The sequence below is a fragment of the Cinclus cinclus genome, chromosome 1, assembly GCF_963662255.1.
Source record: "Cinclus cinclus chromosome 1, bCinCin1.1, whole genome shotgun sequence".
Classification (NCBI taxonomy): Eukaryota; Metazoa; Chordata; class Aves; order Passeriformes; family Cinclidae; genus Cinclus; species Cinclus cinclus.
The window spans coordinates 33,170,207-33,184,781 of record NC_085046.1 but is presented as its reverse complement, the minus strand read 5'-3'; the positions used below and the strand labels follow the sequence as shown (position 1 = coordinate 33,184,781).

The window sequence follows — 14,575 nt, the reverse complement described above, 5'->3', positions numbered from 1 at the left end:
CCCAAAAAGTCTCCTTTTATTCGGCTGGATAAATACAGGTAAGACCTGGAGCATTATTTGCGCTGAAGTTTCCCTTTTTCTGCTACACTCCATTCCTGCTCAACGCACTAATTGTAATTTTAATAAAATTAGTACAAAGTCCAGGTCTTTTAAAAAACTCCAAGGCTGCCTCTGTGGTAAGATGGCGCCTCTCTAAGACCTGCCTCTTCTTAGTGATGAGGAAAAGGCCATAAATCCGTTGTTGTTTATGAAAATTTACAACTTTGCAATACAACTTTATGAGTTGTTCGGTTTTTCCATTGGTCGTTGTCGGTCATGTGGATGGTAACCGTGAACATGAACTTTTTTATAATTTCCCTTGCGAGAATAGAGCCGCATTCTTTAGCTGAGCTCTGTCCTGCTTCGGATCTCTCTGGCTTTCAATCCCCATTTCATTTGTTCTTTGTAAGGCAATAGTGAACAAAGTGTGCGGAGGTTCGGCATAAGCAGCCGCCTAGAACACAGATCCGGGATGGCAATTTCCAGTTCCCCCGCTGGAAGGTGTGGCATATTGGATTCAAAGCACTGGCGTGGCAGATTTTCAACTTGCAACCTGGCTAATTTCCTGCTTCTTCTGGCACCAAAAGGAGGGCGATTCGTCTCCTGTGCAGCCAAAGCGACAGCTGTCAAAGTCGCAGGGGCTCCTGTGAGCCAGAACCTAAAAGGTGAGAAATGTATATGACAGTACTGTAAGCAGGGAAAAATTGTTTAATACGTTTAAATATTAGACATGTGCAATTAAACCAAATGGAAATGTTACCGGCCAAAAATAGAGATGGCTGCAGCTCAGTTGATTTTGACTTAAACCGTGCATGCAAAAATATGCCTAAATAAAATGTTTATTTTCTGTGATCTAGCAAGGAAACGGTTGATTTTTTTCCCACTAAGTTGATTTGTTTTTGCATTAGCCAAGGGTATGTTGTGACGTTCAGGTTATTTTCTAATGATTCAGTTTTACAGTATGAGTGGAAGGGATTTTTTTTTTTTCCCAGCACGAGGGGAAAAAATGTGATATCCCCAAACCATTTTTTAATATGAATTTGCTGCATTAACTTATTAGCTTAAATTTCATTTGCGGTTGACGAAATTCAGATGCAATTTATTTTTTAATGTTTCATTAAAAAACAACAACAAAAAAACCCCAAACAAACAAAAAAAACCCCAGCACAATGTCTCCTAGCTTCTCTGCCGTGTCCGGGAGGAAGGTTATTTCTAGACCGGGGGGTGGGGGGGTGGGGGGGGTGGGGAGGAAACAGCGCGAATGTATTTTAGATTTTCTCTATCAGATCAAGCTCTGCTTGCGTAAATCCCTTGCCCCGCCGCGGGTCCGCTGCCGGCGGTTCGCGGCTTGCGCGCCTCGGCTGCGCGGAGCGGGCTTCGCGGCGGCTAAACCCATTCCAGCGCCGGAGACGGAGCTTTCCCCCCCTCCTTTCTGTCCTTGTTGTGACTGTTACGGTGCGGCGCTGGGGCGGGGGAGCGGCGGCCGGCGGGCCGGTCCCCCGGTGTGTGCCGGCGGGGGGCAGCGGGGACCCGGGGACGGCGCCCCCGGGACCCCCCGCCGCTGCCGCCCGGCTCCGATCCCGCCTCCTCACGGCGAAGGAGAGGCTCGGAAGGCTCTAAACGGCGGCCCCGGCTCTGGCGGTGCCGCCGGGCTGATAAAGCGCTGCATTTGCATTGCGGTATCCGCCGGACTGGAGCTGCAGTGAGCGCCGGATTATTTATTGCGGGTCGCGGGTGCTCAGTGCTGCCACGGCGTGGCGGCACGGCGGAGGCGGGCGCGGAGTGGAGCGGCCCCCGCAGTCCCTGGAAGAGCAGCGCTGGCAGCCTGCGTAGCTCGGGGGAGCCCAAATTAAAAAAAAAAAAAAAAAAAAAAAAAAAAAAAAAGCGGCCTATCTTTTTTTTTTTTTTTTTTCTATGGAAATATCGGAGCTCGCCCCCGGGCAAAATATTCCGGCAGGACCGGCGCTGCTCACTCCCCTTCCCCTCCGCTTCTACCTCGGTGTGTGTCAACTGCGAGTTACCACGGTGGGAGTAGGCTGGGGAGGACCCGCCCGCGTCCCCCGGCCAAGCTCACTGTACCCCGCCAGTCTAAACAACGATCCGCCTTGCCCAAACTGTTTGGATTAGGAGCTATTAGTTAAAGGTTGGTTTTGATGACGCTGGCGAGCACGAGAATGATTTTAAAGTGGTTTTATATACGAGGAGAAGGAGGCTTTTAAGCTTAAGAGGATAACTAATCCCGCACCTGTATCCCAAAGTAGCTGGGGTCGCGGACGCGTTTTCGGCGGCCAGGAGGAAGGCGAAATGTTCTGTGAAGGAGGTGCTGGGGGTGCGTGGAATTAGGAAAACAAATAAACAGGATATGAAATACACAGGTATCGCGAAGTGTGACTGTTGCGGTGGCAAAATGCAGCCACTGGTTTTCTTTCTGCTTTCCAGAATGGGGGGGGGGGGAATGGTGAAGGAAAACTGCCGCGAAATGTGTCCAGGCCGGACATTTCCTCGGCAGACCTGGGGGGTAGCAGATTATTGTGATTCGGGGTTTTTCTGGGGTAGGGGGAGGAGCGGAAAGGACGTCTGAATGTGACTGAAGCAGAGATTGCGGTGCAGATTGTTTAGCTGCCACTGTAACTACTCGAACACGACTCAGTCAGGCAAACGTGTAGATTTCATTCCTTTTCGTATTATGGGTTCGACGAAGAAATATTTTCGCTGCCTGCAGGCGGGCTTTCACAACTTGGTTTGGCCGCAAACAGTAACTTGAAAAACGGGAAAGAAACAATAAGAAATAGAGGGCCGGAAAATCAGACTGTAACCGATGCTGTAAAATGTAAATATAGCTAAGCCTGGAGAGATTTTTTATTTTATTTTTTGTTTTGGTCTTTGTGTGATGGATTCAAACAAAAGGTCGTCTGCCCACAACTTTTTAGAAGTAAGGCCGGTGGCGCTTGTTTGTCCCGAGTATTCATTTTTTCATGGTGCGTTTTCGTTCTGACCTAAACTGGCGAAAATATGCTCTTTTAAAAGCCTTTTCGCATTTAGCGTTCTGTATATGAGTGCTTGCTTGCTGGTGTTTCCTCCTTTTTAAACTCCGTTCTCACTGAGTAAAAAACCCTTATTTTTTCCTGAGAAATCTGCTTTTCAGGAAATACGTGTTTCTGAAATGACCTCTCAAAGCATGCAGCTAGTGAGCTGTAATTCTACCAGGTGTGTTTGTGGATTAGCTGGGCTGAAGAGGCTAAGGAAGTTGAAAAAAAGCCCGAAGGCAATCAACATCTGAATGTGAAAGTCCAGCTGAGACTGCAAACAATACAAACTATTGTGGAGCGATGTTTTAACTCACTACTGTTTTATAGGTATCGTAATCTGCCCCCGGAAATGAGACAAATAGTCTCCCAACAACAACAAAACTCTTCTTTGAAAGCTGCTTTAGGAAACGGTGCTCTTACGAATGTCGCTTTACGTGACAGAGCGCGTTTAAAATTAGTCCATTCAATCTGTTGTAATGGGCGGATTATGAGTAAACACAGTTTGGAATTAACAGCCTCATGTTATCTGCAGAAACTGCAGGGTAAGGGCTGAATTAAATGCGCATCAGCGAATTTCATCTGCACTGTTACTGTCCGAGCTCTGGGCCAAGAATTATATTTCCGCTATGGGGTAACTGCCATATTGAAAAATGAAGGTGGAAATGTTCGTTTCGTGTATTGTCCTTCACCTCTTAAAGACACAAATCCACGTTTAATCAAATTATTCGGAGCAACAACGAAACCGATTGGCTTCTGCTGACTCATTAGCGGGGTTGTATTAATTAGGAATAGTCCTACTGGCTCGTTTTTGAATTCGAGTGTTTGATTCCCTCGGCTCGACTCTGGCGGGAGGAGGGTAGACTTGGGGAGAAGAGACACATACAACTTCATCTGGGCTGCCGAAGGGCGTCGGGAGCCCACGCAGCTCCTCCTGAGGCCTCCTCGAGCGCTTGGTGCAAATCAAAAAATCCCACTCCCCAGGAAGCCACCGCCCCAACCTCCTAATTACGGGGATGTTCATTAATATACGAGACCTCTTCCACTGCAGGACGCGTTAGCCTCTCTCACAAAAGCTGGGTTCGGCGCTGGGGTGGGCTCCCTGAGCTCCGAAGGGGAGCCTTAGTGGAGGGACAATTTTCGACTGAATGGATAAATAAATACGTTTTAGAACAGCTTAAAAATTCTTGGATGCGACTGTGGCATCGCGACGGCAAAAGGGAGAGAGGCCGCCTTTCCCCCCCCCCTCCCCACCCCTCTCGCCCCCCTACTCTGCGCGGCGCTCCTCTCCCCCTTTCACGTGCTCCCTCCGCTCCAAAGTTTCCCTTCGCAGCATCCTCCACCACCGTCTCCTTCCCTCCCTCCTCCTTCCCTCCGCCGGAGAGCCGGGGGCGGTTCGCCCACCCTTCCCACGGGGTTTGCGCGACTCCCTTGTCGTGGGGCCTCCAACTTTTAAGGGCGCCCCCCCCTCCCCTCCCCCTTTCACACACCTCCAGCAGCCGGGGTGGGGTGGCGGGGGGGGTGTCGCCGCCACCCGCTCTCGCACCGCCCGCGCTGCCGGGAATTATCGCTGTTAGCGTTGTTATTATTATTGGGTTATTTTCCCGCGTGGGGGCGGTGCCGCGGCGGGGGCGCGGCCGGTCCCGCGGGCGGCGCGGTGCGGTGCGGGGGGCGCGGGGCGGCGCGGCGGGGCCGGGGCTGCCGGTAAGTTGGCGGCGCGGTGGCGGCGGCCCCGGGGGAGCGGGCGCCGCGCGCGCTCCCATTGGCCGCCCCGCCGTCAGCTGCTCCTATTTTCTGCTGTCGCTTTTGGCGCTCGGCCATCCAGAAACAAACCACTTCGATGACTCCTAATAGTTATCGCCAGATGTACTAATACACAACAAATCACGGTCCGGGAGAGGGGGAGAGCAAATGAGTTCCTATTTTGTGAATCCCACTTTCCCGGGGAGCCTGCCCGGGGGCCAGGACTCCTTCCTCGGGCAGATCCCCCTGTACCCGGCGGGCTATGATGCTCTCAGGCATTTTCCGGCTTCGTACGGGGCAAGCAACCTTCAGGACAAGACTTACACCTCACCTTGTTTCTACCAACAGTCCAACACCGTCATTGCTTGCAGTCGGGCTTCCTATGAGTACGGAGCCTCTTGTTTTTATTCGGACAAGGACATTAGTAGCGCCTCTCCTTCCTGCAGTGGCAAACAGAAGGGGCCCGGGGACTACCTACACTTTTCTCCCGATCAACAGTACAAAACCAGCGGCGGCCAAGCCAAAATTATAAATGACGAAGGCACCGACCGGAAGTACACGAGCCCTGTTTACCCCTGGATGCAGCGGATGAACTCCTGCGCTGGTAAGGCATCTCTGCGCAGTCAAGGGCGGATAGGGGAGGAAAAGGAAAAGTTTCTTTTTTTTTTCTTTTTTTTTTCTTTTTTTTTTTCTTTTTTTTTTTTTGGTTGTTGTTGTTGTTAGATAAAGTTCAGATTGCTGGAGAGACACGGCTCCTGCAGGGCAATATGTAACATGAAACCTTCCCAGGTTTAGACCTGGCACGTTGGCACCCAGGGAATGGTAGCCAAGATCCCAGTACGTAGGCTTACTGGTGAAAGTTACAGGGGAATCCTTGGAAAGTAGTGTGGGGGGGAGAAGAAATAAAAAGGAACAAAGCACTTTTATCACTCTCTTAAAGCCACTCCAAAGCCTCTGCTCTGCTTCTTCATTGTCAGAGAGCGATGCATGGAATATGCCCTCTGTACTGAGGATCCAAAGCATTTGTGGTACATTCCTCCTCGCCCCCCTCCCCCAGCTCATTAGCCTGTGAGTATTGGATATTGAGAGCACGTTTCTGGGGCCGTGGGCGCACTTCCATGGCATCGTGATTTTTTTCAGACTTAGGAGTGAACTTCACATAATTGAACAGGAGTGGTACTGAGGGAATGGGGGGTGGAGTGGGAGGGTTGTATTGGGGTGACATTTACTTTTTATAATCCCAAATTTAAACGTTTACTTCAAGTGTTTGCAAATGACTCGCCTTCTGTCCCATCCTTCCAAGTTTATATTTGCTTCAGGTTAGGTTTCACTCCTTTTTTTTTTTTTTTTTTTAATTAAACTTTTAGCAAGACCATTCCGATGCTGCTTTGCATTCAAGAGCAATTAATTCCGGCGCAAATGGCAAAACGCTCTTGTATCTTTAGCTGATGCCTATAATTATACTTAGAGACCTTCTGTAGTCCTAGCCATGGCAATGGCTGTGTGTTTTTGTCAACACAGCCACATGTGCGTGCACACACACACGCACAGATACATGCGTGAGACTTCCCGGATGGCACACGTGTGCCTGTGCCTGTGTGTGCGCCCAGGCTCCCAGCGCTCACAGAGCAGCCTCTGCTCAGCTCTGCTCGCACCGTGCTACCTCCTGCACCTTCCCTAGGTCCACCTTAAAGCCTCTTGGTATCTCACTTACCCCCGCCACCGTAAGCACGCTGCACATCCGCATTTACAGTTCGTCAGGCAGGAGAAAAGGAAAAGAGAGAATTAAAAAAAAAAAAAAAAAAAGCAAAAAGCCTCCAGGAAACCAGAGCAACTTCCCCACTCCCCGTGATTGTGCCTGCAAAAGGAGGCAGAATATACTAATCGCTCTTTCTGGTCTGAAATCACTGGGCCCTGTCCAATGCGATCGTTTTGTCTTTACTTCTACAGGTACAGTATATGGAACACATGGGAGACGAGGGAGGCAAACTTACACAAGATACCAAACGCTAGAGTTAGAGAAGGAATTTCATTTTAACAGATACTTAACCCGAAGACGACGTATTGAGATTGCAAACGCTCTCTGCCTTACTGAACGCCAGATTAAAATATGGTTTCAAAACAGGCGGATGAAATGGAAAAAGGAAAACAAATTCATAAATTCCACACAGCCCAGCAGCGAAGAAACAGAGGAAAAGTCAGGGGAGTAGAACCACGTTTAATAAACGCTACCAGGCCTTTCCTTAGTGCTTACTACTACTACTACTACTACTACTACTACTACTACTACCACCATTATTATTATGATTATTTACCTTGTGTTCCTTCTGCTACTGAAATCCTATAGGTTTGTCACAGTCTATTAATCCCCAAAAGGCTTGGTTAAGAGATGTACATTTGCAATCATCTGTGACTTGCTCTAATATATGTGGAAGCCCCAGCTTTCAAGCTACAGGCATGTATGTATGTAACCACCTTCCCAAAACGTATATGGCGTTGGTTAAAGTATTAGAGAACTAGCCCAGAATTTTAAATATTTGAGATGAGCATCTGTGTGTGGGTGAGTGTCCCTGGTGTGCTTGTGTGAGAAAAGATAAGCAAAATATTTTTAATCTTTTTTGAATTAGAAATGCTCATATTGTAGAAAGACAAGAGATTTTAGAAACTATTTGGTTGATGTTTTTGCTAGCTCCCGCTACGGCGGGCCATCTCGTTATGCTGTGTTTGGAAGTTTATGATCTGCAGGGGGGAAAAAAACTTTTAGTTATGTTTAAGATATTTAAATAGCAAAAGGAAGAAAAATTCTTTTAAAAAACTTTGTATAAATCGCTGTGTGTTAACTTTCAGTTAAAGCGAAGATGAATTGCAGGGAGATTTTTTTCATGCCGCTAAACTGCTTAGTCTGCACTATTAGAATTAAAGTAAATACTCGGCGTTAAACTTCAGGGGAAGCGAGGGAAGAGATTTCGAAGCGGGCAATTTTCTGTGTTTCCCGTTGAGCTTACGCTAAGGTTTTGGTAAGCTCAGCTCTGCACTGAAGAGGCTTTGAATTATGGACTACATTTCTTGGGGCTTCGTGAGCTTAGATCGACCTTTTTTCTTTTATCTCTTTTTCTTTCCCTCTTTCTTTCCCTCTTTCTTTCCCTCTTTCTTTCCCTCTTTCTTTCCCTCTTTCTTTCCCTCTTTCTTTCCCTCTTTCTTTCCCTCTTTCTTTCTTCCTTCCTTCTTTTCTTCCTCTCTTTCTTATTTGAAGAAAAGGTCTTATTAACTCGGGGATTTTCTTTCCTGCTTCTGCGGTACCTTAATTCACATTTGCATTACTTAGCACTGGAAAAAATAAATTGATACTTTGAAGAAAAATAGCTGCCATAAAATGCTTCCACGTCGAGATTTGTAGAAGTAAAATAAGCGCAGAAAAAATATTGATTAATATATATGTTATCTCTCTCTATATTATATTGCGTGTGCATGAGTGTGCATGTGAAGCTGTGAGCAAATGCACTTGTATACGTATCGAGGCTCTTTTGTTTGGAAGGCAGCACAATTTGGGCTACCACTCTAAATGTTTTAAAAGCCAAATCTGGAGAACATAATGCAAAATGGCTACCGCCGCATTTAGAGGATTTTTTCCCTTCCGAGAAGCGATGAAATAGCGGCAGCCGTAAAGTCGCCTGGAATTTGACCCCCTAGTTGGAAAAACGCTGCACGATATTTATCTTTAATAGATATCTGCCATTTCACATCGGCAGGACCCGGCTGCCTCTCGAAATATCCGGCACGGGAATAAGTGTGGGGGAAATTATATATACCTATATAACACGTAGAACGGACATAAGCCTTGCCAGCACCCGAGAACGGATCGCATAGGATTTGCGAACTGGTGCAAATAAGCCTCGCACGGAGGAGAAGGCAGGCACAAAGCGGAGCGCTCTCTGCACACCCAGCTCCCCGGCGGCCGGCTCGGAGGAGCCATGCCCGTCGGCCCCGCAGCCTCGCCGGCCGTTGCCGGTGCCGGTGGCGGCGAGCACCGCTCCGCTCCGCGTCTCTCCGCGCCGCCGTCGGGGGCCGTCACCCCGGGCCGACCCCGCGGAGCCGCCGCCATTCCCCGCGCCGCCAGCGGGTGGCGCTGGAGGCCGGCGGACGGGCGGGCGGCGGCGGCGGAGGCGCGCACGGGAGGCGCGCCCCGGGCCGCCCGCGCCCTCCCAGCTCCCCCACCAGTGCACGAGTTTACCTCTAGAGGTCATCAGGCAGGATTTACGACTGGACAACAAAAGCACGTGATGTGAAGCCGTACCCCATATTTGGGTGCCTACGTAGGAGGGAACCAAGTACATGTCCCAGTCATTTCCATAATTCATCATAAATTGTGCAAGGGTGCTATAGACGCACAAAACGACCAAGAGCCACAAATCAAGCACACATATCAAAAAACAAATGAGCTCTTATTTTGTAAACTCATTTTGCGGTCGCTATCCAAATGGCCCGGACTACCAGTTACATAATTATGGAGATCACAGCTCGGTGAGCGAGCAATACAGGGACTCCGCCAGCATGCACTCCGGCAGGTACGGATACGGCTACAATGGCATGGACCTCAGCGTCGGGCGCTCTGCTTCCACTCACTTTGGTGCCAATGAGAGACCCCGCAGTTACCCGGCCAACACCACCTCTGCCTCGACAGAGCCCAGGTACAACCAGCCCGCGACGTCTTCCCACTCGCCTCCCCCTGACCCTCTGCCCTGCACCGCCGTGGCCGGTTCGCCTGTCAGCGAGAGTCACCACGGGGTGAAAAACTCCCTCGCCAACTCCACCAGCACTTCGTCCAATTCCAGCAGCAACACGCACATCAGCAGAGACGGGGTTGGCACCTCGTCTGGGACTGAGGAAGACACTCCAGCGAGCAGCGAGCAGGCAAGTGCCCCGACCGACCAAAGCACAGCCCAGCCTTCACAGCCCCAGATCTACCCCTGGATGCGAAAACTGCACATAAGTCATGGTAAAGCAAATACCCTGTTCTTTCTTTATTTCTCTGGAGGAAAAGGAGGATTTAATGTAAACCGGGTGGCTGCGCCGAGCAAGGTCGGGGAGGGGGGGAGAGGAGAGCGTGAGAGCGGGCAGTCTCCGCGCACACCACAACTCTGCTCTCAGGGAAGCACGCTCCCTTCTCTGGGCGAGTCCCCCCACGAAAAAAAAAAAAAAAAAAAAAACAAAACCGAAAACGCTCGGCCCCGAAAACACCGCCCGCCTGGCTCCCAGCGCCGGCGGGGGGAGTGGAAGGAGCCTTGCCGAAGGGAGATCGGGAGCAGAGGCTGCTCCCGGCTCTCCTCTGAATGGGGGAATCTTCCAGTGGTAACGGCGCGGCTGACCCCATTTATTTTGCTTAGACATATTAAAAAGAGAATAGGAAAGGGCGAGAAGGGCAGTTTTCACTGCTGGGAAGCCGTGGGGGAGGGGGGAGGGCGAGTCGCCCAAAACTCGGGATAGAGGGCTTGAGGGGCGCGGGGGAGAGAAGCAACTTTCACCTCCGGGTACCTGCCCTGCTCTCGCTGCTGGGAGAGCGGCCGGAGGCTCGCTGCTTCCCAGAGCCTTCCCCAGCTCTGCCGTGGGAAAGGGCTGCACGCTTCAGCCTCGTTCTCTCAGCTCTGAAAACCCAGCTATCAGCAGAGACATCCTCCAAATCAGCTTATCTGGGGGAGGCATGGGGGAGAATTAACCTTATTTAAAATAAAATTAAAAAAAAAAAGAAAAGAAACCGAAAAAAAATAAATTTGAAAAAATCGAATCGTAAATCCAAGCAAAAACTTACCGAGACTACCAAATCCCCCTCCCCCAATCCTTTCCTAAGAGGGGCTGGAGGGGGAAACTTGTTGAGCGTTTATCCAAACCAGAAACAAAACCAAGCAGGACTGAGAATAACGGTCCTGGTCGCTGGTAGCTGCAATAAGACACGAAGGCTCCGAGAGGGTGCTGAGAATCTAAATAATGTACTTTTCTCTTCCAGACAACATAGGGGGACCAGAAGGGAAAAGGGCTCGGACTGCTTACACCCGCTATCAGACCTTGGAGCTCGAAAAGGAATTTCACTTCAATAGATACCTGACCCGCAGAAGAAGGATTGAAATAGCACATGCTCTTTGCCTCTCTGAGAGACAAATAAAGATCTGGTTCCAAAACAGGAGAATGAAATGGAAAAAGGATAATAAGCTGAAAAGTATGAGCATGGCAGCTGCAGGAGGGGCATTCCGTCCCTAAGCGTTTGATCAATTAAAAGTACTGAGCAGTATTAGCTGACCCTGCGTCGTCTCATGTCAGTACTAAGTTGACTTTCTAAAACTTCCTTGTGTTACTTCTGTGAAGAAACCCTGTTCTTGTCGCCCTTATTCATCTTTTAATCATGAGCCTGTTTATTACCATTCTCTCGCGTGTATAAGTAGATCTGCTTTTATCGTACATTTCTTTGTCTTGAATGGCTTTGTCTTGAAAAAAATAATAGATGTTTTAACTTATTTATATGAAGCGAGCTGTGTTACTTGAAGTAACTGTTAAAACAAAACAAAACTAAACAAAAAAGAACAAAAAGGAAAAAAAATAAGTTAAAAAAAAAGGAGAGAGAGAAAGGAAACCCTCCCCCGGTTTAGTACAAATGTTATGTGTTGCACTCAACCTGCTTAACTGTGCATGTGTGGTCAAGTGTTAATGTCTGTATAGCTCCAAGCTGTTAAAAATATTTTTATTCAAACTACCTATATAATTCCTGTGTAATTAATGCTGTTGTAGAGGTGAAATGATGAAATCAACTGAACTTGTCCTACGTGTAGTGAATAGTGAATCTGTGACGAAAACTGTGATTCCAAGCAGTATGTCCTTGCTGTGCCTTTGTATATGACTCTTTGCACGAACTCTTAGAAGTGGCTCTTATTAAGCGCAGCTTCTGTGATGTATGTTTTTTGTGAACAAAGTTACAAATATAGTCAAAGTCTGGCTGTTTGAGCAAACTGTGATCAGCTTTTTTTTTTAATTATTATTATTATTATTATTATTTGTTTTTAAAAAAAACTGACTGGAAATCAACAAAAAAATAAACTTTCTATTGTAAAGTTTTTGTGATCTGATTTGTGCAAAGCAAGAAGTTGTGCTTCCTGATTTGCCTCTGAAAAAGAAAAAAAAAAAAAAATTAGCCCGTGCAGAGTTTGTTGTAATATTTTACCTGGCTCCTACTGCACGTTGCATATGGTGGATGCTGCAATTGTCCGCTACCAGGATTTTTAATTGAAAGTTTGACCATAAGTTCTTCCTTGCCTGTTTCTCGCTAGGTGGAAAGCTGCATCGCAGGACCACAATCAACACCCTTTGTGGCTGAATCAACTGTTAACTGTTTGCTGATGGTTGCAATTAAAAAAAAAAAAAAAAACCAAACCAAAAAAAAAAAAACCACCACAACCCAAACCCCAAAACATGTGCTTTGTTAAAATACACTGCGAACTCCGGGGTGTGTTTGCATGGCTCTAGAATTTCTCCTGTGGTTTCATTAAGTATATTTTAGGACAGACACGTCCAAGCCCTCTGCGTCTATTAGGAACTCTCTCTAGCCACATCCCCACTCTTTATAAAGATTTTTGGTTTTCTTCGCTACAATTAGTTTGCTATAAACGCAATGTTACTTACCCCATCAGAGCTTGAATGGTTAACTCTTCTGAGCTTCTAAGACCAACTAAAGATTTGCACATTTACTGACTGGTTACATTGATGCCTTCCCTTAAAAGTTATAAAACAGTAAACTTTATAAGCCCCAGTTCCGGCTATATGACATTTGGGTGCCAAATGAATAGGGTTTTGTCTATGAATTAGATCGTAAAATCATCCATAGCACAGACAGATAGGCTCACTGGCTATAAAAAGTCACGTGGTGCCATTAAAGTAAGTTTTATGGTTTTGGGGAGTTGACATCCAACATTATATACCACATAACATATAATCTCACTGACGCTGGACTTCATTTGACTCTTTTGCAGGCTACGTGTGCCTCCTGGCCATTCAAATTGTCAGGTTTAGGGACAGAAGTATCCAAACCACAAGTTCTCAGTACTATGTGAAAAATGGCTCCTTGCAAGTCAAAGGTAAGTTTTGTGCACAAGTTCCTTAAAGTTTATTTGTACAGTGGGGAAGCCGAGGCTCCTGCTCGCTCTCGCTGCCTCTTGCCTCTCTTTCTTTCTCTTTCTCTTTCCCTTCCTCTCCGCCTGGAGGTTTTCAGGACGGTCCCACCGAGCCCGAGAGGCAGGATCAAGCACTAATGATCCAGGTTGCGCTGCAAATACCTCCCCCCCATCCCTTCACTCGCAGCAGCTAGCTCTCTATTTTAACGATCAAATCAAAGTAAACCACAATAAGCGACTTTGGCAGAGATGGATTTTGGGGCCTAGCTTTAATCACTTTGACTACCGCAGAAGATAATTACTTCCTTTGCTCCAATAGACTCTCCAAGTTTGGAGAGGTTTTGTTTAGCAAAGAGTAGTTACTGCAGGCGATTAAAAAAAGGGGGAAACAAAATAGATTGGGCTTGATATTATCTGGGCAGTATCTTATGTAGGCATGATCGAGTTGGAGGCGTGATGATATGGTAATAATCTTTGGATTGGTGAAATATGTTGCGCATCAGAGCCAGTATTAAAATGGCACAGACTGTACTGGAGTGCTTAGATACATATTTTCTGCATTGGGGTGTGCAGAAAGCTGTAGCTATGTGTATATGTACATTTGCGAGCGCGTAGTGTGTTTTGGGCATGTGCATTTATAACGTTGCTGTAACTTTTCCTGGTTCTATACGTAATTGCATAAATATAAATACATTTAAATTATATGCATGTGTGCCTGAATGTACAAATCAGTTTGTACGTCTGTCTAAAGCCGTGCAGATGCATATATGTGTCTAATATTGGTGTATTCATGTACACAAAGGGTGTGTACGTGTATACACATATATATGTTCCTGTGAGTTCTTTTTTTTTTTTTTTTAAGTGAACCAATTGACTGTAACTTGTAGCATTAATACAAGAGACTACAGGTCATTAGAGTGCTGCAAATTATGAAATACGGGCTTGGTTTATTGAAGATTGTAAATATCCCCCTAGCTCCGCTCTCTCCCTTTCTGCCTTATATTGCTGGCTGCCATTGTGGGGTAGGCCCCAGCTGCGTGTTTACTTCAACATTCTTTTTATTTAAGTGGACTGTTCTCACTAGAGTGTGATTACTCAGCAATAAACTTTATGGCCGGATTTAACTTCAGTCTTTGAATTTCCAGGACTTGAATGAAAGGGTGAAAGGAACTCTATCTTTCTCTGGGTAACATTAAGGCCTGATCCTTATCCTCAGAGCTGTTACTTTGGCGAGTGATCTCGGGGGTATAAACAGACTAGTCGGGGGCTAGGGTACAATTTTGAGAATTGCTTATTATCTATCTATCTATCTATCTATCTATCTATCTATCTATCTATCTATCTATCTATCTCTCCAAACCAGCTGTGGGTATCTCCTTCTCTGCACAGGTTTGGATTAACATTGATTCAGTAGATTGCATTGTTTTCCTTTATGTGTCATAAAGTGGGCCTTGCAAAAGAATGGAGTGGTTTGATGTGAGAAATGGGCTTTGTTTTATTTCGCTAGTGCTGTGACATTTGAATGTTGTGGTTTAGGCTGGTTTGGCTACTGTGAGCAAAAATGGAAGAAAGGCACAGGGTTTTAGGAGGGTAAGGTTGTTGTGTACCTCTGCA

General features: G+C 47.0%; 2 protein-coding genes across 2 annotated transcripts; both read left to right on the top strand.

Moving 5' to 3' along the window:
* Nucleotides 1–4,976: 4,976 nt before the first annotated feature.
* HOXA6 (homeobox A6) lies at nt 4,977–7,160 on the top strand. Its single transcript, XM_062495873.1, has 2 exons — nt 4,977–5,412; nt 6,759–7,160. Exons 1-2 carry the CDS (start codon nt 4,977–4,979, stop codon nt 7,016–7,018), a joined length of 696 nt encoding a protein of 231 aa, XP_062351857.1. The 3' UTR covers nt 7,019–7,160.
* Nucleotides 7,161–9,242: 2,082 nt separating this feature from the next.
* Nucleotides 9,243–12,593, top strand: HOXA5 (homeobox A5). The gene is made up of 2 exons (XM_062495859.1): nt 9,243–9,804; nt 10,810–12,593. Exons 1-2 carry the CDS (start codon nt 9,243–9,245, stop codon nt 11,058–11,060), a joined length of 813 nt encoding a protein of 270 aa, XP_062351843.1. The 3' UTR covers nt 11,061–12,593.
* The last annotated feature ends 1,982 nt before the right edge of the window (nt 12,594–14,575 follow it).